General features: G+C 42.3%; 1 protein-coding gene across 2 annotated transcripts in view; it reads left to right on the forward strand.

Moving 5' to 3' along the window:
* naaladl2 (N-acetylated alpha-linked acidic dipeptidase like 2) overlaps window positions 1-23,363 on the forward strand; it is a 288,194-nt gene that overhangs the window by 111,238 nt on the left and 153,593 nt on the right. For both annotated transcript variants that reach the window (XM_029707333.1, XM_029707334.1), the window contains exons 3-4: window positions 11,543-11,816; window positions 16,092-16,211. In XM_029707333.1, the coding sequence (XP_029563193.1) occupies window positions 11,543-11,816; window positions 16,092-16,211 (394 nt within the window). The remainder of the gene's footprint in view (window positions 1-11,542; window positions 11,817-16,091; window positions 16,212-23,363) is intronic.

Genomic DNA, 23,363 nt, shown 5'->3' on the forward strand with positions numbered 1-23,363 from the left:
TTTTATTACATTCGCCTGCAGAGATGACTTTCTGCCAAGCGGAATTCCGGTGCCCATTTCTGATTTTAATTAGGGCGGTGGGATTTGCTTTCTCTGATTCCTTGAAAAAAGGAGTTACATTGTTACTCTCAATAACTTCCTTCCTCTCCTCCAGACTTGTCGGCCTGATTATGTTGAAAGAGTAAAGAAACACAACGTAGGGCTTTGAGAGTGGTTCAACCGGACGCATTCACCTAAACCCCACATGATTTTGTGGTGTATGTGCATTTGTGGTCATGTTTTATTTCCCCCCCTTTGAGCCTCGGTGGGTTGAGGCATTGAGCAGTGTGTGTTGCAGAATGCTAAGTCCTCCACTGGAGTTTCTGTGAGGGAGTGGATTTGTGCTAACAGCCAGAGCCAATGATTAAAACACAGAGGGGCCAGAGAGAGCCAGCGCTTGGCTAAAGGGCAGGAGTTACTGTAATCCAGGGATAAGCGACCTGAGCAGGCAGCAGGCACCCTCCTTACACACACAGACATGCTTGTCCTGATGCCAGTTTACTAACGGCCTTTTGGACACTAGAGAGTCCGCGGGGAGTGGGCAGCTCTGTTGGGTTGATACAGGAAGGGTACATCTCATTGGCAAACTGACACAGCTTCAAAGGCTGTGGCCCTGAGCCAGATAGTCCACTAGGAGTGAGGTATTCCTTCCTGCCTGGTGGAAGAGAAGGCTCGTCATCAGGGCCATATCTTCAAAGATGTGTCTTCTTCTCAGCATTGAATGTCAAGGGAATTTGGCCTTGTCCTCCTTACTTAATTGCTTGCTTATGGTGATGAATGTCTATCCAATATCTATCCAACCAGGCAGATCTGTGTGTGTGTACATGTGAGCTGTGCATGAAGGCTGCATAAGTGTGTGAGTGCATCCATGCTTTTATGTTGGCATGCTTGTTTTTGGAATGTATTCAGACCCTCTTGGCTTTTTCTATATTTTGTTACGTTACAGCCTTATTCTAAAATTGATTAAATCGTTTTTTTTCTACACACAATATCCCATAATAACAAAGCAAAAACAGGTTTTAGAATTGTTTTCAAATGTATAAAAAATAAACAACTGAAATATCACATTTACAAGTATTCAGACCCTTTACTCAGTACTTTGTTGAATCACCTTTGGCAGCAATTACAACCTTGAGTCTTCTTGGGTATGACGCTGCAAACTTGGCACACCTGTATTTGGGGAGTTTCTCCCATTCTTCTCTGCAGATCCTCTCAAGCTCTGTCAGGTTGGATGGGGAACTTCGCTACACAGCTATTTTCAGGTCTCTCCAGAGATACTTAATCGGGTTCAAGTCCGGGCTCTGTCTGGGCCACTCAAGGACATTCAGAGACTTGTCCCGAAGCTACTCCTGCGTTGTCTTGGCTGTGTTCTTATGGTCGTTGTCCTGTTGGAAGGTGAACCTTCGCCCCAGTCTGAGGTCCTGAGTGCTCTGGAGCAGGTTTTCATCAAGGATCTCTCTGTACTTTGCTCTGTTCATCTTTTCCTCGATCCTAACTAGTCTCCCAGTCCCTGCCACTGAAAAACATCCGCACAGCATGATGCTGCCAACCACCATGCTTCACCGTAGGGATGGTGCCAGGTTTCCTCCAGACGTGACACTTGGCATTCAGACCAAAGAGTTAATTCTTGGTTTCATCAGACCAGAGAATCTTGTTTCTCATGGTCTGAGAGTCCTTTAGGTGCCTTTTGGAAAACTCCAAGCGGGCTGTCATGTGCCTTTTACTGAGGAGTAGCTTCTGTCTGGCCACTCTACCATAAAGGCCTGATTGGTGGAGTACTGCAGAGATGGTTGTCCTTCTGGAAGTTTCTCCCATCTCCACAGAGGAAATCTGGAGTTCTGTCAGAGTCACCATTGGGTTCTTGGTCACCTCCCCCAGTTGATCAGATTGGCCAGGCGGCCAGCTCTAGGAAGAGTCTTGGTGGTTCCAAACTTCTTCCATTTAAGAATGATGGAGGCCACTGTGTTCTTGGGGACCTTCAATGCTGCAGACAAAACAATTGTATTTGCTTCATCATTGTGGGGTATTGTGTGTAGATTGATGAGGGAAAATGTGTATTTAATACATTTTAGAATAAGTCTGTAATGTAACAAAATGTGGAAAAAGTCAAGGGGTCTGAATACTTTCCGAATACACTGTAAGCATATTATACATGTGTTACTTTTGTGTACTGTGTACTCATGTGAGGTTTTAGTTTGTAAGGGTTTGCAATAGTTTCTAAGGCTTATCTCTCACCAAGAGTAGGTTGTCTTACTTTATCTTTAGAATCTACCTCTGTTCCTCTTCCCTGTGCTCCCCCGGCTCACTGAGCTACTCCAGATGAATAGAAACTGTGGATAACTTCCTGGATTGGAGATAAGATATTCTCCCTCTGACAAAAACACTGGCAGATCAGTGGAAGAGACGTTCACAGCAAAAACAGATTTTGTTTTTCCTTGTTCCTAGCTGTGTTTCTAAAATGCTATTATTGGTGCACGTCTCAGCAACGTGGGCACACTTTAATATAAAACATTTTGTGCCGATAGGCCTAAATGTTTGTTAGGAACACTGACACTGAAATGGTGACATGCATACCAAAACACTACACATAGACATTAATTATAGCATATTATACCATATTATGGTAAAGCAGGGTACAGCAATGGAAAGGGATTTTATTGGTGTGCGTAAATATGCAATGCAATGCAGCACAGTAGTTAATGATGCATGTATTTGATTTACAATACATGCTCTACAACCACTTATTTTGATGCATATGTACATAAAAACAGGCCACATATTTCATGGTGATTCTGTTCCCTGTGATCAAACACAGCCATATTCACATGAAAACAAACACATTGAACAATAGTTGTAGTCGATGAAATGTGCATCAAATATGCATTATGTCAGCCCTTTAATTAGGTAAGAGTCATATTGTATGTCTCATGTTCCAGAACATAGGAAACAGACACTGTAGTTCTACACCTGAACCGATGGCTTTTATCGCCAAATATGGGTGTTCCCTTTGTACGAAGGAGCTGTCTGGCACACCCATCTTCAGCTCACTAAACACAGTGGTGTCACCTCCTCTCAGGTTGGATGGATCCACTTCCAGCTGCAGGATGTGATCACAGCGACGCTTAAGCATTGTTCTGCATTACCCATGCAGATGTGTACGATATGTCAGGAGCTTATCTTTGGGGCTGCGTGCTGAAAGACAAATGCTCACCTTCATCCTGCTTCTTAAGGGTTCAACTGGAGTTTAGGAGCAGTCTTTTGTTTCCCTCTGACAGGCTTTGACATCAGCGTCTGTGGATGATTCGAAATTATGATAATAACAGATAATAACCTTTCTGTTACCTTATTCTCATTATCCCCTAAGTACAGGCATACCACTTCTTGTAACTAGACAATATCCAATTATGGCAAACTAACAGCAACTATGCTGGAGGAATAGTCTAGCACAGTGGTCACCAACCTTTTCTGAGTCAAGATGCAAGCAGAGATCTACCGCTCAGATATTTTTTAAACATTACTTAAAAAATGTAAGCCTATGCAACATGAACCTATTAAAAACAGTTCTTTAGCAATGAGGTTTTTGCAGTAGGCTATAGGCCTAATACATTATCACTGCATATTGGCTATGTTTGAATTTACCTGCCAATGTTGTTCTTCTCAGACCACTTTGAAATTATATTTCAAAATTTGCGGTATATGATCACACCGATAATACATAATTTCAAGAGCTTGGAACTGTAAGGTTCTATCTGCAAAACGATGATTATGAGATAATTGGCTTTAAAGTTCCGAACCCTCATTGGTTTGAATAGTGTCAGCAATTTTTATATTGTATTCTTTTGAATGTTATAACATGAATTGCGCATTTAGAGTACTATATATGTAGAGAACACTGAATAGAACAAGGCTATGTCAATAACTCAATTTGGACAAAAATAGATAGAACCTTAGTCCCAAGCTCTCAAAATGTTGTTTATTTTACTGGACTGATGGTCTGCATCTGATGGTCTGTCTGAGGAGAGGGAGGGAGAGAGTAGCAGAGAGGCTGCCTCTCACCGTCCCACCGCTGAGATTGACCAAAAAAGGCACACAGTCTTCCAGCTCATGGCAAAACTTAAGTCACACTGCATTATTTCTGCCTAATGCACCAATTCATGTTGTTACTCCTATGACCAGAGAAAGTGAATTATTCCTCAATATTAAAAAAGACGTTAATAATATTACACAAACCGTTAATAATAACAATGGAAGCTTATCGATACAATTTTCTACTCATTCATTGCAGCTGCAATGCTGGTTGTAGCGTGAGTGGAAGTAGGGAGAAGCACGTTTTATGGCTTATAAAAGTGTTGACAGTGAAGTGCTGAATAACAACTTAAACATGAACTTACTCATAAAAACAGCAGCTCTTCATTGTATTTCATTGACAGTTTCTCTCTAGTAACGGTTTTGAAAGTTTGGAAATTTCACAGTAACAACTTTGCTGTGCGCTCGAGGAAACTGCAGACACAGTGATCTGAGCTATCTGATTGGCCAGTGGTAGGCCTATAGGTACGCTTGATTTGCTCTCTGGGCATGCTGGGTAGGCGGAGTTTTACCTTCAGACACATTAAATGGTTAAAAATGGGAACACTTTGCCTTCCTGGCGCTAGGGCTGCTGAATCAAGTGGGAAACGGAAAAAAAACTGTGCGAAAAAGAAAAAGGAACATAAGGCTTTATCATTGTTTTTTTTACATAAATGTTTGGTGATTGACTAGGAATGCATTGGAGATCGACCAGTTGGTGACCACTGGTCTAGCATTTTAATATGCATTACTGTCAGTCACCTCATCTCAAGGTGAAATACAGAGGAGTCAGACACTGCGCTGAAACACAGGTAGGTATAGCCGTTCAGGTAGGGATAGCTTCCATCTTTTCCTTTGTTAGCGGTTCAACAGTGAAGCCTCGCTTGGGACCCAGATGTAGAGTGGCAGGGAGCTATAGCACTTTTTTAAAGAGCAGGGGCCGGTCCTGCCAGCATTATCATCCATAATAGCATTCTGCCACAGTTCAACAGCCACAAAGACAGTTGCTATCAATTGGCCAGGCCCTGGTCGACAGTACCCCAGGTACCCCCGGTGACCATATCTACCACAGACACGGATCCACCAGCTGTCAATCCCTGTCACTCAGATGCATTTAATTAGGAGAGCAAAATGGTAATAACAGTGAGCCAGGAGCCAGGTCTTATTTTGGGTATTTATTTATTTGTTAAAATAGTGGTCTGAGAGGATAAAAATGCCTCCAATAGAGATCGTCCAAATCCAATCCCACACAAACAGAAGCTTTTATTTTCCCATAACTCGTTACAATATTTGTGTAGGGAAGTTGTGAATTTTGTAGGATTAACAACCCCAAGTGACAACTCAACAACCCGCACTGACTCTAAAGTAGAGTAAGATGTTGTTGTTGGGGAGAATGTTTAGTGTAAGTCCTAGTCTGCAGGGTGTATGTATGGCCGGAAGTACATAGTGTGATATCTAAAACAGTCTCCCTAACAGATGGCCCAAACGGAGCTCTCTGCCATCTTCTGGTCTGCGGGCCGAGTGCCTCTCGACCATCGCCAGGAGCAGCAGCCAGTGTGTTTGTGTGTGTCAGAATCCCAGCTCTCTTCGCCGGCTGTGAGGAGGCTTCAGTCAGCCAACCAAGCTGTTGAGTGGCACCCTGTGGTGTGGGACTTGGGCCCCAGTCCTGTGAATCATGTTGTCTCAAGTGGTGCTGTGTGTGATGACATCAGGTATCCTACTTATCCCAACTCACCTCCCAAATGGTCTGTAACTGTCACTGTTCTAGGGACAGTGACCCAGGCCAGGTAGTGGTGTACAAAGATGTGGAATCCTCCACTTAATAGTGATGTCTGAATGACTTGTTCTTAACCATAACTGCTGTGAGACTTTCATTCCATATATTGGGAATTGAAATTCAGTTGGAACTGCTACCCATTTATGGCAGCAGAATGTAAGGGAGGTCCATATCCAAACCTAGGTATTCCTTTGGATTGTTACAGGAGTTTCGTCTTTGTGTTTAGTGGCCAAAATGTTCAGGATTCAGAGAAAGTGGAATGTTGACGGTCCAAAAGGGACATTTTGGAGAAACCGCATGGTGGAGACACTGATGAAAATTTCTGCTGAAGGATATTGTCTCATTTAGTCCACCATTGCGATCTCAATTTAGGGACACTTATCTATTTACAATAGCCCAACGTACTGTATCATTCAGAGCTCATCCAGACCAGGTGTAATAGCATGTATTTGGGGCCATTCTAATTAAGTGATAATGCCCAGGAAGCCGGTGTTTGGAGGGTGTTGTTAGTCGAGGGCCGGCAATCCATGCCAATATATCCTCCAAACACTGGTTTCGAGGGCATTATCACTTTTATACAATGGGTTACCAAACTATTCAAGTAATGATTCATATATTTTCATTAAAAAAAATGTATTTTAATTAATTTATTCATACCATTTCATCCTTCCACAAGATCGTAGTCCCGAAACAAATCTAGTGTTGCTACCCCTTGTTGCTAGCTAGCCAACTACGGCTAACTTACCGTCACGTCAAACAGACAGAATAACAACAGTAGCGGCATTTGCATTTGTTATTAAAGGTGTTTTCTAGTGACATTTATTTGGATACATCCATAACAATGAGCTAATGAGGCACGTTATCGCCTGGCATAGAAAATGTGCTCTCTCGTCAAGACACTGTTTTTCAGAGGAGCTAGCCAACAACACAGCTAACACAACTTCAAACTGAAGCTGGAAAGACTACAAATTAGCTGAACTTCATTTAGTTTTACCTTTTTTCAATTTACATTTCTTTGTATATCCATAAAAATGATGCCAGCTGATTCATGATTTCGACTGGCTGAGAAACGCTGCCTGCCTCTCTCTCGTCCCGACTTCCGACTACTATACGTTCATTACTATGGGACAGTTGGGGATCGCATTTGAATACTGAAACAATGTTTCAAATGTCGGAGAGACAGACAGTAAGGTTTATACAATTCTTTGCGTTTAAAAACAAAATGTTAGTCTAAAAGAAATGTGAGATAATGTCTAAATGCTTTTTATAGTGGAGGTAAAGTTTATAACTTCCCTGCCTGGGCTGATGAGACAGTGGATTGCACATTTTAACGACATAGATTTAGCCAGTGGTACTGTAACTTGTGTAATAGACACCGGCTGTAATGCGGTTTTAACCAATCAGCATTCAAGATTAGACCCAGCCGTTGTGTAATACTCATGAATCCCTGGTGGTGTTTGACTGTTGATCAGTCATCTTCCAGGCCGGGTGGTGAATGTCATTTTCACGGTGTTCAGAGATCTGTTCATGACTAACTGGTTTATTTATGACTGTTTTCCTCCTAAACTTGCCCTTTCCAATGGTCAGTAACAGGACGTCTTTCTGTCTAAGTTATTTTGATGTGTCACTCCTGATTATGAAATAAGGTCAAAACAAAAGATACTGTTTGGAAATGTCTTACCAAATATTGCGTATAATTGTAATGTAATGTCTTTATATTCAGTGACACAGAACTAGTTTCAATGTAATGCTCTGGTACTTCTTACCTTTAGTGGGATCAGTAAAACACAACATGATTACGATGGTTAGGAGAATTGTCCTTATAGCTAGTCTCTTTTGGCCTTTAAGACGTGAGATGGGTTTCAGTTTTCAAATAAACAGACTTTTATGCAAACTTCATTAGATGTCTATATTTGATGGGGACATTAAATAATGTTCTAAGAACCTTTTCTCCCAAACAGATAAAGTTATGTATTTACCCATTTCAGGTTTACCCTTCTTGTTAAGAAAGTTGTCAATGTGCTGTTCTTCCACTTTTTTCATTCATTATCTTGGAACTGGAAATAATGATTTATTTCTAATATAACCAACACTGGGTGGTTAAAGTGAATTTCTCCTTGTAAAAAAGTTCAAAACTCAGACTAAAATCCCGAGTTAATAAGAGGTCTGGGTAAAACATTTTGGTTTTATTTAAAGAAAAATAAATTGTGCTTTGGTTTTTATTTCTGTTATTTAGCATCATAGTATTGTGTCTTTTGGTAGATGAATGTAATGAACATGAACACATTGAATGAGTCATGATTTAGAGGATAGCATACATCAGTATTCCTTGAATTTAAATTAAATGTGGTTTGGCTCAGTTATCTGCTTTGACATAATTTTGTCATGATCAATTATATGTATAGTTATAAAATATCTTATTACATTGTATTGTATTCATAGTAATTATGCATGCCATTTTAGATCAAATCAAATGTATTTATATAGCCCTTCTCACATCAGCTGATATCTCAAAGTGCTGTACAGAAACCCAGCCTAAAACCCCAAACAGCAAGCAATGCAGGTGTAGAAGCACGGTGGCTAGGAAAAACTCCCTAGAAAGGCCAAAACCTAGGAAGAGACCTAGAGAGGAACCAGGCTATGAGGGGTGGCCAGTCCTCTTCTGGCTGTGCCGGGTGGAGATTATAACAGAACATGGCCAAGATGTTCAAGAGACTGTTCTGCAGGCAGAACAGTGGAAACTGGAGCAGCAGCATGGCCAGGTGGACTGGGGACAGCAAGGAGTCATCATGCCAGGTAGTCCTGAGGCATGGTCCTAGGGCTCAGGTCCTCCGAGAGAAAGAAAGAAAGAGAGAAAGAGAGAATTAGAGAGAGCATACTTAAATTCACACAGGACACCGGATAAGACAGGAGAAATACTCCAGATATAACAGACTGACCCTAGCCCCCCGACACATAAACTACTGCAGCATAAATAATGGAGGCTGAGACAGGAGGGGTCAGGAGACACTGTGGCCCCATCCGATGATACCCCCAGACAGGGCCAAACAGGCAGGATATAACCCCACCCACTTTGCCAAAGCACAGCCCCCACACCCCTAGAGGATATCTTCAACCACCAACTTACCATCCTGAGACAAGGCTGAGTATAGCCCACAAAGATCTCCCCCACGCACAAGCCAAAGGGGGGCGCCAACCTGACAGGAAGACCACGTCAGTGACTCAACCCACTCAAGTGACGCACCCCTCCCAGGGACGGCATAGAAGAGCACCAGTAAACCAGTGACTCAGCCCCTGTAATAGGGTTAGAGGCAAAGAATCCCAGTGGAGAGAGGGGAACCGGCCAGGCAGAGACAGCAAGGGCGGTTCATTTCTCCAGTGCCTTTCCGTTCACCTTCACACTCCTGGGCTAGACTACACTCAATCATAGGACCTACTAAAGAGATGAGTCTTTTAATAAAGACTTAAAGGTTGAGACCGAGTCTGCGTCTCTCACATGGGTAGGCAGATCATTCCATTGAAATTGAGCTCTATAGGAGAAAGCCCTGCCTCCAGCTGTTTGCTTAGAAATTCTAGGGACAATTAGGAGGCCTGCGTCTTGTGACCGTAGCATACGTATTGGTATGTACGGCAGGATAGGTAGGTAGGAGCAAGCCCATGTAATGCTTTGTAGGTTAGCAGTAAAACCTTGAAATCAGCCCTTGCCTTAACAGGAAGCCAGTGTAGGGAGGCTAGCACTGGAGTAATATGATTCTAGCAGCCATATTTAGCACTAAATTAAGTTTATTTAGTGCTTTATCCAGGTAGCCGGAAAGTAGAGCATTGCGGTAGTCTAACCTAGAAGTGACAAAATCATGGATTAATTTTTCTGCATCATTTTTGGACAGAACATTTTGCGATGTTACGAAGACGGAAAAAAGCTGTCCTTGAAACAGTCTTGATATGTTCGTCAAAAGAGAGATCAGGGTCCAGAGTAACACCGAGGTCCTTCACAGTTTTATTTGAGACGACTGTACAACCATCAAGATTAATAGTCAGATTCAACAAAAGATCACTTTGTTTCTTGGGACCTAGAACAAGCATCTCTGTTTTGTCTGAGTTTAAAAGTAGAAAGTTTGCAGCCAATCACTTCCTTATATCTGAAACACAGGCTTCCAGCGAGGGCAATTTTGGGGCTTCACCATGTTTCATCGAAATGTACAGCTGTGTGTCATCCACATAGCAGTGAAAGTTAACATTATGTTTTCGAATGACATCCCCAAGAGGTAAAATATATAGTGAAAAAAATAGTGGTCCTAAAACGGAACCTTGAGGAACACCGAAATTTACAGTTGATTTGTCAGAGGACAAACTGATATCTTTCCAACAGATAAGATCTAAACCAGGCCAGAACTTGTCCGTGTAGACCATTTTGGGTTTCCAATCTCTCCAAAAGAATGTGGTGATCGATGGCATCAAAAACAGCACTATGGTCTAGGAGCATGAGGACAGATGCAGAGCCTCGGTCTGACGCCATTAAAAGGTCATTTACCACCTTCACAAGTGCAGTCTCAGTGCTATGATGGGGTCTAAAACCAGACTGAAGCATTTCGTATACATTGTTTGTCTTCAGGAAGGCAGTGAGTTGCTGTGCAACAGCTTTTTCTAAAACTTTTGAGAGGAATGGGAGATTCGATATAGGCCGATAGTTTTTTATATTTTCTGGGTCAAGGTTTGGCTTTTTCAAGAGAGGCTTTATTACTGCCACTTTTAGTGAGTTTGGTACACATCCGGTGGATAGAGTGCCATTTATTATGTTCAACATAGGAGGGCCAAGCACAGGAAGCAGCTCTATCAGTAGTTTAGTTGGAATAGGGTCCAGTATGCAGTTTGAAGGTTTAGAGGCCATGATCATTTTCATCGTTGTGTCAAGAGATATAGTACTAAAACACTTGAGTGTCACCCTTGATCCTAGGTCCTGGCAGAGTTGTGCAGACTCAGGACAACTGAGCTTTGGAGGAATACGCAGATTTAAAGAGGAGTCGTACATTACTTAGTATGGTAGATAAATCATATCATAGTGTTGAAAACTGCTAGAAGAGCACCTTTATCATCACTTTACTCCTCTCCTTCATGTTTACCCATCCTGTTGGTAATGTGTTCACAGTTTTGTCACAGTTTTATTAGTGCATCCATTTGTTCAGAACATTTTCTGGTCAGTCATTATTCACATTTTAACCCTAAAAGCCCAACACATTTTAGCTTAAAAGCATCACCAATTTTTGACCTGAAATTGGTAATGACTGAGAGACGCTGTCTGTCAAAAAAAATTGTTGGTAACTAGTTGCATGACAAATTACTTTTTTATTGTTGAAATTATGACATTTATGTTGATGCTTTGGATTAAAAGCATTTGGGTTAAGACCTGTTGACGCTTCTGGGTTAAGACCAATTTACTGTCTTCAAAATAAATAATGGAAAAAAGTAGACTTCATTCTGTCACAGATATCCTGAACACCGGTAGTGTGAACAATAACTAAAATAAACTATTTGTTAATTAGCCAAATTGATAATGTGTGATTGCTTTGGTAAGTCTGTTTCCAAAGCATCTGCCAGGATTCCTGCCACACACAGTAGTAAATAGACATTAATAACTACATCTCTTTCTCTGTCTCCCATCAGGCCTTTCATTAGCATATCAGATGACAACGAGGAGGCCAGGGCTAAGCACCTGTACCAACAGTGGACAGACCTGGGCTTGACAGACGTCCAGCTGTCCAATTACAGCGTCCTCCTCAGCCTGCCTGGCCCCTCCTCCAGCAGAATTGTGGACCGTGCCAGCCACGAGTGTTTCCTGCCCAGCGGGGCTCAGTGTGACCCCAGGAACCACAACAACAACCCCACGGCAGACCAACACTTCTCTTACGCTGCCTACTCTGCCACAGGCAGTCTAGAGGTACAGCACACTCACCCCGTCTCATTCTCTGCATGGACAGCAGAATGCACTAACCCCAGGCTGGTTAATGCTATGTTCCCCAGTCATCTCCTGGTTCTCCACCTCCAACTATTGTCACCATCTGTGTGTGTGATTTTCCTGACTTGAATGGTAGTAGCAGCCCTGCACTCTACCTGGCTGGCTCCAGTTAGCTTTGTTTCGCATTCCTGCTTCTCCCTCACAGCGGTGATCACCCAAAAGGCCACAGCGAAAGGTCAAGACATAAATGTTAAAGTTGGTTCCCAGTTCAGGTATATCAAAATCACAGTCCAATTTTATGAGTCACAATAAACATCCCCTCCCTGCAGGAATATGAGAGCACTGCTGGCTTTAGTCAGTATATTTACAAGACACAGGCGCAAATGCATCCTTGAGATTGAAGGTTAATCCAAGTCATTATGCAAGTCTGTCCACACACTTGCAGACATAAGAAATATAGCAGGGCTATTTTTAGAGGTTATGCTTTCTGTCTCCAGGGGAACACAGAGAGAGAGTGTCTGAAGGAAATGGCTGTTATCCCCTTGAGGGCTGAGTGGGCTAAAGGTACAGGAGAACAGTTGGAGAATACAAAGTCTGAATGCAAAGTATACTCCAAGCCTAGTCCTCTGCATCTGTCTCCCCAAAACAGGAGTCAAAGCCATCCATCACAGGCCTGGTTCCATGCACTGTTCAGTGTGCTGCCTTGAATTAAATGGCATTTGCAATATCTAAACGTCAGTTTAGAAAAACAAATATGGCTGGTTTGATGGATGAAAGGCCTGGGGACTCCATAGTAATGTGCTGGGCTGAGGCTCCATGGGATCTGTCATCTCTGAGCCTGTCGCTGTGACGGAGGGGTCAGTGAGCAATTCTCATTAGTCCACTCCCCATTCCACTCCCCATTCTCAGGATCACAGAGAGAGAGAGAGAGTAGAAAATTCACCCCCTCTTGCAGGGAAAACATACTGACAGTTGTAACCTAATTGAACATATATGAAATATGCATGTATTAAAAGCCCACCTCAACACAAGCCGGCCATCAGAGGATGTATAGAGAGAAATAGAAGTTCAAGTGGCAATGGAGATCAAATTCACTGCGCAGCTATACATTTTTAAAGAGCGGACATTAGGAAGTTAATCTCAAATATCATGCTGTTCCACACTCAGTCTTATACTAATGGCATAGAAATATATTCTGTTTTATGAGTTTGTGGGGTTCATTTGGTAAAAGTCCTATTTAAAGCTGGGCAGTGACTATCATTATCTTTCTCTCATACAGAGAAAATGTAATTCTCTCTTTATCTTAGTCATCCAACTGTACTTTACTGCCTTGTCAAATCATCTCCAACTTTACAATGAAAATTACTCTGGAACAATATAGCGAAGGAAGGTAGGCTGGAAGAAAACAACATCATCAACAACAACAGCATTGTAAGGAACGACGCTGCAGAAGAGAAGCAGGTACGGGGAGTTGACATTTAATTTGGAACGGACATGCAACAGAACAGGAACAGCGTCAGAACTGGGAAACACAAAGACAGACGACAATCAATGCTGCAGCGGAGAACAGAGCTGGAGAATTGACAAACATAGGGAGGTAATAAACAGGTGATTGAGTCCAGGTGAGTCCAATCTCGCTGATGCGCGTGATGAGGAAAGGCAGGTGTGCGTAATGATGGTGGCAGGAGTGCGTAATACAGGGCAGCCTGGCGCCCTCAAGCGCCAGGGGGGAAGATCGGGAGCAGGCGTGACAAGCATGTAGTATAACAAGACCATTTTAGCTTGGTAGAGCTGTACATCCTCAGTGGTCAAACGGGGATCCTCCTCAGGGTAATCAGGCTCTGTTTGAAGAATTAATTATCATTGTTTGAGCCATGCAACACATCAATAAACTACAGTGCATTTGGAAAGTATTCAGACCCCTTGACTTTTTCAAATGTTGCTACGTTACAGCCTTATTCTAAAATGGATTCATTATTTTTCCACCTCATCAATCTACACACAATACCCCATAATGACAAAGCATAAACATGTTTTTAGACATTTTTGCAAATTTATAAAAACAACAACATAAATATCACTTTAGGTGCCTTTTGGGAAGCTCCAAGCGGGCTTTTGTGTGCCTTTTACTGAGGAGTGGCTTCTTCCATTTACTGAGGAGTGGCTTCTTCCATTTACTGAAGAGTCACTTCCATTTGGCCACTCTACCGTAAAGGCCTGATTGGTGAAGTGCTACAGAAATGGTTGTCATTTTGGAAGGTTCTCCCATCTCCACAGAGGAACACTGGACCTCTGTCAGAGTGACCATCGGGTTCTTGGTCACCTCCCTGACCAAGGCCTTTCTCCCCCGATTACTCAGTTTGGCCAGTTGGCCAGCTCTAGATAGTCTTGGTGGTTTCAAACTTCTTCCATTTAAGAATGATGGAGGCCACTATGTTCTTGAGGACCTTCAATGCTGCAAATCCTTGTCTCAGAGCTCTTCGGACAATTCCTTTGACTTCATGGCTTGGTTTTTGCTCTGACATGCACCGTCAACTGTGGGACCTTATATAGACCGGTGTGTGCCTTTCCAAATCATGTCCAATCAATTGAATTTACCACAGGTGAACTCCAATCAACTTGTAGAAACATCTCAAGGATGATCAATGGAAACAGGATGCACCTGAGCTCAATTTTAAGTCTCATTGCAAAGGGTCTGAATACTTATGTAAATAAGGTATCATAAAAATTACGTACATTCAGACTTACTTTATATGACTATCTTTCATCTCTCTGTCTCTTTTTAGTGGTGATTTCCATTGATTTGAGATTTGCTCCTCAGAAGGAAATAGTATGACAGTACCTATTTAAAAATGAATGCATGGCCTTGCCTCATTACACTTTCTGTAAGTCATCTTGTGTTAATATTTGATAGCAAGGAAATCTAATTTCATATAGACACAGAGACATTTAATTCAGCCATTGTTTCTGTCAAGCTGGCACTGGAGAACTGCAGTGTTTTAACTCTGAGTGAGGAGCAGCCAGAGCAGAGCAGGGTAGAGAAAAGAAGGCATACTGCCTCTTCTGGCTCTGATTGTTAACTCCACATAATAGCTTTTTAAATACATGAGCCTGTGCCAGGATGTCTCCTGCTGGACCCAGACCAAACAAAGACATCCACCAAGGGGAATAGATATTGTTACTAATTCAGCAGTACCTCTCTGGACCAGTGGTGTATGAATACCCCTTCCAGTCTCCCTGTCCACCCCATCTAAGCCTTAACAGAGTGCCTTATGAATTTTTACTACACCAAGCTCATATACTGGGACATGCTGATTAATGCAGTGTGTGTTTGTGGAGGTGGGTGATTTTTAGTAAACAATCCCAGTGTTTATAATGTTTGTAATGATCTACTGTTGCATGTGATGCATGGCTCTTATTCTGATTCTGATTATGTTACAGTAGATGTGTTCAATTTCCATTTCATTGAGAAGCAATTGAATTTGCTCCTCATTCAAGCAGGACATGTTGCCACCCTCTCTGTCTGAGACATAATAACAGCCCCTGACTGAGGTGGCAATTTAACTCCTCAACATGATAATAGTTCATTATTGGGGGATTTTTGCTACTTTCAATTAGGTCGATGGAGAAACAAACATTGCCTCCCTCATCCACCACATAGGCCAGATGAATAGTGAACGGAAAAGAATTCATCTGGTGTACAGAAGAAATACGCTCAGTGCAGCAAGCAACATCGTTAATTTCATTACCTCTGGAAAGAAAAAAGAGAATCTCAGTCAGACTAGAAATCTCTCTGTATTTCAATTTGGTGTCTGTTCCGTAGAGTTTAACGGAGCGCTTTTATGATGCAAATGCTGACAAGGATGATAAATCTCCCACTCCCCTGTTCTCCTCATGCAAACGAGATGTACTCTGCTTACCGGCATCGCATTTCATTTGCCCCCAGGCCACATGAAAAATGAATTGGACCCAGGTAATGCAGCAGGAGAGTCCCACTCGGAAATAGCATCGCTGCTGTGTCTCCTCGCTCAACTCCACGACTTTTCTTTAACTTTCAGTCTGGCTCCTCCAGCACACAGACAGACGTTCATTAGTCATTATTGTGCCTTCCAAACCACACCACAGGTGTGATTGTGGATGCCATTTGCAAAATGTTTGCACCTATTATTTCCGATTCAGTTGCCATTCATCATTTTTGCCTTTTGTACCAATGGTTTAAAGTAGTCTGATATTTATTTTCTCCTTTCTCCATTTAAGGCAGTAGTAGTGGATGTGCAGTATGGAGGTTTGGAGGACATGAGAAGAGCCAGAACTACAATGAATGTCACCAACCAGATTGCACTATTAAAACTTGGACAAGCGCCCTTACTTTACAAGGTAAGAATCAAAGGTTGGACGTCCATCAAATTTCATTTTCGATCAATATCTAATAATTCAAGATACAGGGTGTTAGATTCAGAGGCAGGCTGGTTGCTATGTGTTGTGTTGACCCCAGGGTGATGTCAGTTTGCCTGACGACTCATACTGAATTTAATGCCCCTGCTTTACCTATCGCTACGTGGAGAAGAAATGCTAGTAGGCATAGCGCTTGGCCGGAGCGATGTGGTTGGGTAGCCTGGCTAGATGTCAGTGGTCTGAGCAAAAGGATAGTAATACAGCATCTCATATGATGTTTGCTCTAAAACGGCGCTATACTGCACAAAAAACATTCAAATCTACTGAACAATTAAAGCAAATGTAATTAAACCGAGTCATATTCAATCATGTAAAATGCATCTTATTCTGGCTAAGCGACAACCATTAAATGGGCTAGAATGGAATGACTGGTACTAACTAGTTTGTGTGCATCATTATGGCTTATTATTTTTAAATAGACCAAATGTAGATTGAAGTTCCTGAGCCCTTTGTGATGAAGCCTGTTTAATCTGTGAAGGTGACTTCTGCATGGCAGGTTAGTGGAAGAACTGCTGACTGTGGGGTACAGAAGCTAAATTGTTGTTCATTTTGCATCTCTGTCTTACTACAGTACATGCTAACCACATGTCTATATGTGTATGTGAGTGTGTGTGTGTGTACAGTATATTTGCAAAATATTCAAATACTGTGGTCATGTAGTCCCCCCACCAAAAAACAACTAAACTAAAAACTAAACTTAAACAGACCAGTTACCTTTTCATCTCTTGTCCACAACTCAATGACTCATTAATGTTGCTTGCACTAGTGCAGTTCCTTTGATTGGGGGGAAATATAGGCTGGGAGCTCACACATAATCACACTAATTATAATGTATAATAAAGTGAAAAGGTCAGTGCTGGTGTGTTTAGACTTCAGATCAGCGCTGAGTATTATCAACATTCTTTCATCTATCTACCCATGTCACTGGTTGGTCATTCAAACAGTACTGCCACAGGTGTTTTGACAGAGTGTTCTGTATTTTATTTGTGTCTCAGAGTCTTTCATCTATTAAAATGATAATTTGTATCTCTATTTTTACCTAAGATGGATGTTCAGTATTTGACTGCTCCATGGACATGTAGGAAATCTCAAAGAGACTGTGAATAGAGTTGAACCACATCCAATAACCGAGCCATGCCAATGTCAGTCCAATGTCAGGTTCATGGTTTACTGAGAATGACACATTATTCATTATGATTAATGCAATGGAAAGGTTCCTTTTTGTATGTTTTTTTTGACAATGCTTTGAATTCAGAGAAAGTAGCCTTGTGATCAATTGTAGCTTTTAGTACAATATTTATTGCACCAGCAGGTCCGTTTTATTAAATGTTTTTACTTTAAAAAAGATAAGTCATAAACCTTGTACTGTATCTTTTTTTTTATCACTTGAGTTACCTTGTTTCAGGACTGATGGTAGCCTGTTTGTTCTGTGTTACCTTGTTGTTGTGGTATTCCGTCTGGAAAACAAGTGCCACAATATTTACTTTGCACAATGGACTATTTAGAGAGAAAGGTAGCAGGATCAGTAAATGGGGTCCACATTATGACCTTAAATTTGAGCGCTTAGTTTACTGATGCATTTGGAGGATTTTCTCAGAATCTCATTGCTCTGTAATCACCCAAAATGAACTGTGCCTGCTTTGTTTAATGTTGGGGTGTTACTAGGAGATTAAGAATAAGCATCTCATCATATCCAGCACTGTGAAAGTGTTTACCCTTTGCGCCTCTCTGAACAGCCCATTTGCATGGAGTACCTTGATTTAATCTGTTCCTCTCCAGATGCAGCGTCTTTTAGAGTGCTGTATCTTTGTTTACCCAACATGCCCCCAATTTTTGGTGCTCTCCGCTCACAACACACGTGTTGGTGTCACTATTGATTTTCACAGACTAGTTACAACCTCATTGATAAATGTGACCAACCGCCTTGATTTGGTCTTATGTAGCAAAGTTTGAAATTGTGTTTTTTACATTGGATAAAAGCAGAAACACAGAGCTACAAAATTATATATCATACACTGCATTTGAGGAACAATGGGAAAGTAATTCTGATTTGAAAGTTGATACATTTGTAACCTCACTTTTGAGAAAATGGAATTTGAATTGTTTTGTTACCTACTGCAGAGCTCTTCTTTGTCTACACCCATTCAGATTCGTTCACACCCTCTTAAGCTTTAGCTCCACCAATCTCTTTATGGGTTGATCTGAGCATTCTGTCCTAACAACAGCAGTCAAGCACCCAAGCTAACTGGCTAACAGTTGTCGCAGTGATATTCTAATAAAGTGGAGTCTTTTGTTAAGACATGTAGCTAGCTAGCTAGCTAAACAATAAACAATAATCACAACTCATGACGTTACTACCCTGCATGAATATGCAGGTAGCTAACCAACCTGGTTCAATGTTAGCTAGATAACATTAGGCTATAACAAGCAAAGCAAATGGCTCTGAGATACGAATAAAAGATCATACACATAACGTTAGCTAGCGAGCCGGCCAGCTAACGTTAGCTAGCTAGCTAACAGTTCACTTTAACTTGAAATTAAAATAGTATATGTCAAAATTAGAAATGTATAATATCTGAAAATGTAGCTAGCTTGACTATCTTACCTGTATACATCATGGCTGGATGCTTCTCCCTGTCACGGATGCCATTGTTGCCCTTAGTTTGAAGATGTAATCTGGAGACCAGTGTTTTCACCATCTCCTTATACTCTAATTCCACTGATTTCAAAATTAGGTCCTCCAGAAAGTGGATAGCAACACTTATGCAGTTCTACTAAGCAATATATATATATTATTAAAGCCACGTTACACAGGATTACTTACACATACTAACCAGCTCAAATAGACAGAAGCGTGCTATATGGCAGACCAATCCGAACTCACCTCTCAGCAAGTCCAGCCCACTCATTATCTCAGCCAATCATGGCTAGTGGGAAGGTTGCTGTTGTTTTCTGTGGCTAAACCAACTAGGCTTGTAATTTAGCAATTGTATTTGTATTTCCAGATGGCATACAAGTTTGATATTAAGGCACATGAAAGTTCACATGTTTGAGAAGGCATTACTGCCAAAAAATGCATTTTGATAAAAAATAAATAAAAAAGATTACGTTCAAATGGCTCTCGTGTGAAGTAGTGACCCGCGACAAACGTCTGCGACATACGCCTAGTTTCCTGAAACCGGTTACAAATGGATAAGATAAAGGACATGTGCACCAGTAGGCCAATTGTACATGTTCTCCTGTCTTTTACTCTCGAATACCTTGTGTTTGGTAATTTCATAATTAGCGAAGGTTGATTGACTTATCTGAGGTGTTTTCAATCTGAGCTGTTGTGGCTGGGCTAATAGCTTCCTGATCAGTACCTAGCCATTCATTGTGTTATCCTCTAACTGTGAGCTAGGACTGTTGCCTTGGTGATATACACAGTATAGTGGATATTATGTGCATCTAATTTCAGGAAGCTATGGCAATGTAATTTATTTCTAGTTTTCTACACACAATACCCCTTAATGACAAAGCAAAAACAGGTTTTTAGAAATGCTTGCAAATTTATTTAAATACTGCTCAAAAAAATAAAGGGAACACTAAAAGAACACATCCTAGATCTGAATGAATGAAATAATCTTATTAAATACTTTTATTAAATCACACAAAAATAATCAATGGAAATCCAATTTATCAACCCATGGAGGTCTGGATTTGGAGTCACACTCAAAATTAAAGTGGAAAACCACACTACAGCCTGATCCAACTTTGATGTAATGTCCTTAAAACAAGTCAAAATGAGGCTCAGTAGTGTGTGTGGCCTCCACGTGCCTGTATGACCTCCCTACAACGCCTGGGCATGCTCCTGATGAGGTGGCGGATGGTCTCCTGAGGGATCTCCTCCCAGACCTGGACTAAAGCAACCGCCAACTCCTGGACAGTCTGTGGTGCAACGTGGCGTTGGTGGATGGAGCGAGACATGATATGCTCAATTGGATTCAGGTCTGGGGAACGGGCAGGCCAGTCCATAGCATCAATGCCTTCCTCTTGCAGGAACTGCTGAGACACTCCAGCCACATGAGGTCTAGCATTGTCTTGCATTAGGAGGAACCCAGGGCCAACCGCACCAGCATATGGTCTCACAAGGGGACTGAGGATCTCATCTCGGTACCTAATGGCAGTCAGGCTACCTCTGGCGAGCACATGGAGGGCTGTGCGGCCCTCCAAAGAAATGCCACCCCACACCATGACTGACCCACCGCCAAACCGGTCATGCTGGAGGATGTTGCAGGCAGCAGAACGTTCTCCACGGCGTCTCCAGACTCTGTCACGTCTGCCACATGTGCTCAGTGTGAACCTGCTTTCATCTGTGAAGAGCACAGGGCGCCAGTGGCGAATTTGCCAATCTTGGTGTTCTCTGGCAAATGCCAAACGTCCTGCACGGTGTTGGGCTGTAAGCACAACCCCCACCTGTGGACGTCGGGCCCTCATACCACCCTCATGGAGTCTGTTTCTGACCGTTTGAGCAGACACATGCACATTTGTGGCCTGCTGGAGGTAATTTTGCAGGGCTCTGGCAGTGCTCCTCCTGCTCCTCCTTGCACAAATGCGGAGGTAGCGGTCCTGCTGCTGGGTTGTTGCCCTCCTACGGCCTCCTCCACGTCTCCTGATGTACTGGCCTGTCTCCTGGTAGCGCCTCCATGCTAAGGACACTACGCTGACAGACACAGCAAACCTTCTTGCCACAGCTCGCATTGATGTGCCATCCTGGATGAGCTGCACTACCTGAGCCACTTGTGTGGGTTGTAGACTCCGTCTCATGCTACCACTAGAGTGAAAGCACCGCCAGCATTCAAAAGTGACCAAAACATCAGCCAGGAAGCATAGGAACTGAGAAGTGGTCTGTGGTCTCCACCTGCAGAACCACTCCTTTATTGGGGGTGTCTTGCTTATTGCCTATAATTTCCACCTGTTGTCTATTCCATTTGCACAACAGCATGTGAAATTTATTGTCAATCAGTGTTGCTTCCTAAGTGGACAGTTTGATTTCACAGAAGTGTGATTGACTTGGAGTTACATTGTGTTGTTTAAGTGTTCCCTTTATTTTTTTGAGGAGTGTATATAAAAAAACGTAAGTAACTTATTTACATAAGCATTCAGACCCTTTGAAATAAGACTCGAAATTGAGCTTAGGTGCATCCTGTTTCTTTTGATCATCCATGAGATGTTTCTACAACTTGATTGGACTCCACCTGTGGTACATTCAATTGATTGGACATGATTTGGAAAGGCACACACCTGTCTATATAAGGTCCCACAGTTGACAGTGCATGTCAGAGCAAAAACCAAGGCATGAGATTGAAGGAATTGTCTGTAGTGCTCTGAGACAGGATTGTGTCGAGACACCGATCTGGGGAAGGGTACCAAAGAATTTCTACAGCATTGAAGGTCCCCAAGAACACAGTGGCCTCCATTATTCTTACATGGAAGAAGTTTAGAACCACCAAGACTCTTCCTAGAGCTGGCCGCCTGAGCAATTGGGGACGAAGGACCTTGGTCAGGGAGACCAATAACCCAATGGTGACTCTGACAGAGCTCCAGAGCTCCTCTGTGGAGATGGGAGAACCTTCCAGAAGGACAGGCATCTCTGTAGCACCCCACCAATCAGGCCTTTATGGTAGAGTGGCCAGATGGAAGCCACTCCTCAGTAAAAGGCACATGACAGCCCACTTGGTTTGCCAAAAGGCACCTAAAGGACTCTCAGACCATGAGAAACAAGATTCTTTGATTGAACTCTTTGGCCTGAATGCCAAGTGTCACGTCTGTAGGACACCTGGCACTATCCCTACAGTGAAGCATGGTTGTGGCAGCATAATGCTGTGGGGATGTTTTTTGCTGCAGGGACTAGGAGACTCGCCAAGATTGAGGGGAAGATGAACAGAGCAATGTACAGAGAGATCCTTGATGAAAACCTGCTCCAGAGCTTTCAGGACCTCAGACTGGGGCGAATTTTCACCTTCTAACAGGACAACGACCCTAAGCACACAGCCAAGACAATGCAGGAGTGGCTTCGGGATAAGTCTCTGAATGTCCTTGAGTGGCCCAGCCAGAGCCCGGACTTGAACCTGATCGAACATCTCTGGAGAGACCTAAAAATAGCTGTGCAGCAATGCTCCCCATCCAACCTGATGGATCTGTAGAGAAGAATGGGAGAAACTCCCCAAATACAGGTGTGCCAAGCTTGTGGCATCATATTCAAGAATACTCAAGGCTGTAATTGCTTCCAAAGGTGCTTCAACAGAGTTAGCAAACATTTCTAAAAACCTGTTTTTGCTTTGTCATTATGGGGTATTGTGTGTAGATTGATTAGAGACAACAACAATTTAATACATTGTAGAATAAGGCTGTAACCTAACAAAATGTGGAAAAAGTCAAGGGGTCTGAATACTTTCCGAATGCACTGTATGTAGGCCGCCATTCGAGAGTTCCCTGACAATATAAAAGCAGCACACTCAATTTTCTGTAAAATCTCTTTGCTTTTTTGGCAAAATCAGGTAAATGCCACTTCCAGTCTCTGACTGAACAGCACGTAATATTGACCTTTGCAACATTTAACATCTTGTTTAAACTCGAATGATACACACAACACTTTGGCATAATTTGTTTGGGAAGGATTATTGATCTTTAACAGTGAGTGCACACCAGTGGATGCTGCAGAGGGGAAGACGGCTCATAATAATGGCTGGAATGGAGTCAATGGAATGGTATCAAACACATCAATGATGTGGTTTCCATGTGGTTGATACAATTCCATTGACTCCATTCCAGCCATTATTATCAGCCATCCTCCCCTCAGCAGCCTCCACTGGTGCACATTCAATCATTGAGGATCAGTTTTTACAGTAGAGTACAACATAACAAAACTCAACAGGAAATATTAGAAATGTCTATGCTCAGTTGTTTACTAGTGTATTCACGTATGTTCGCACAAATGCATGTACACACACTATAGAGCGATCCACTCACTCAGTATCTTATAACAACGGCTTAAAAATGTTCCACTTCATCATGTACTTGCAGCAATTCCTG

Source organism: Salmo trutta, chromosome 22 (genome assembly GCF_901001165.1).
Source record: "Salmo trutta chromosome 22, fSalTru1.1, whole genome shotgun sequence".
NCBI classification, from domain to species: Eukaryota; Metazoa; Chordata; class Actinopteri; order Salmoniformes; family Salmonidae; genus Salmo; species Salmo trutta.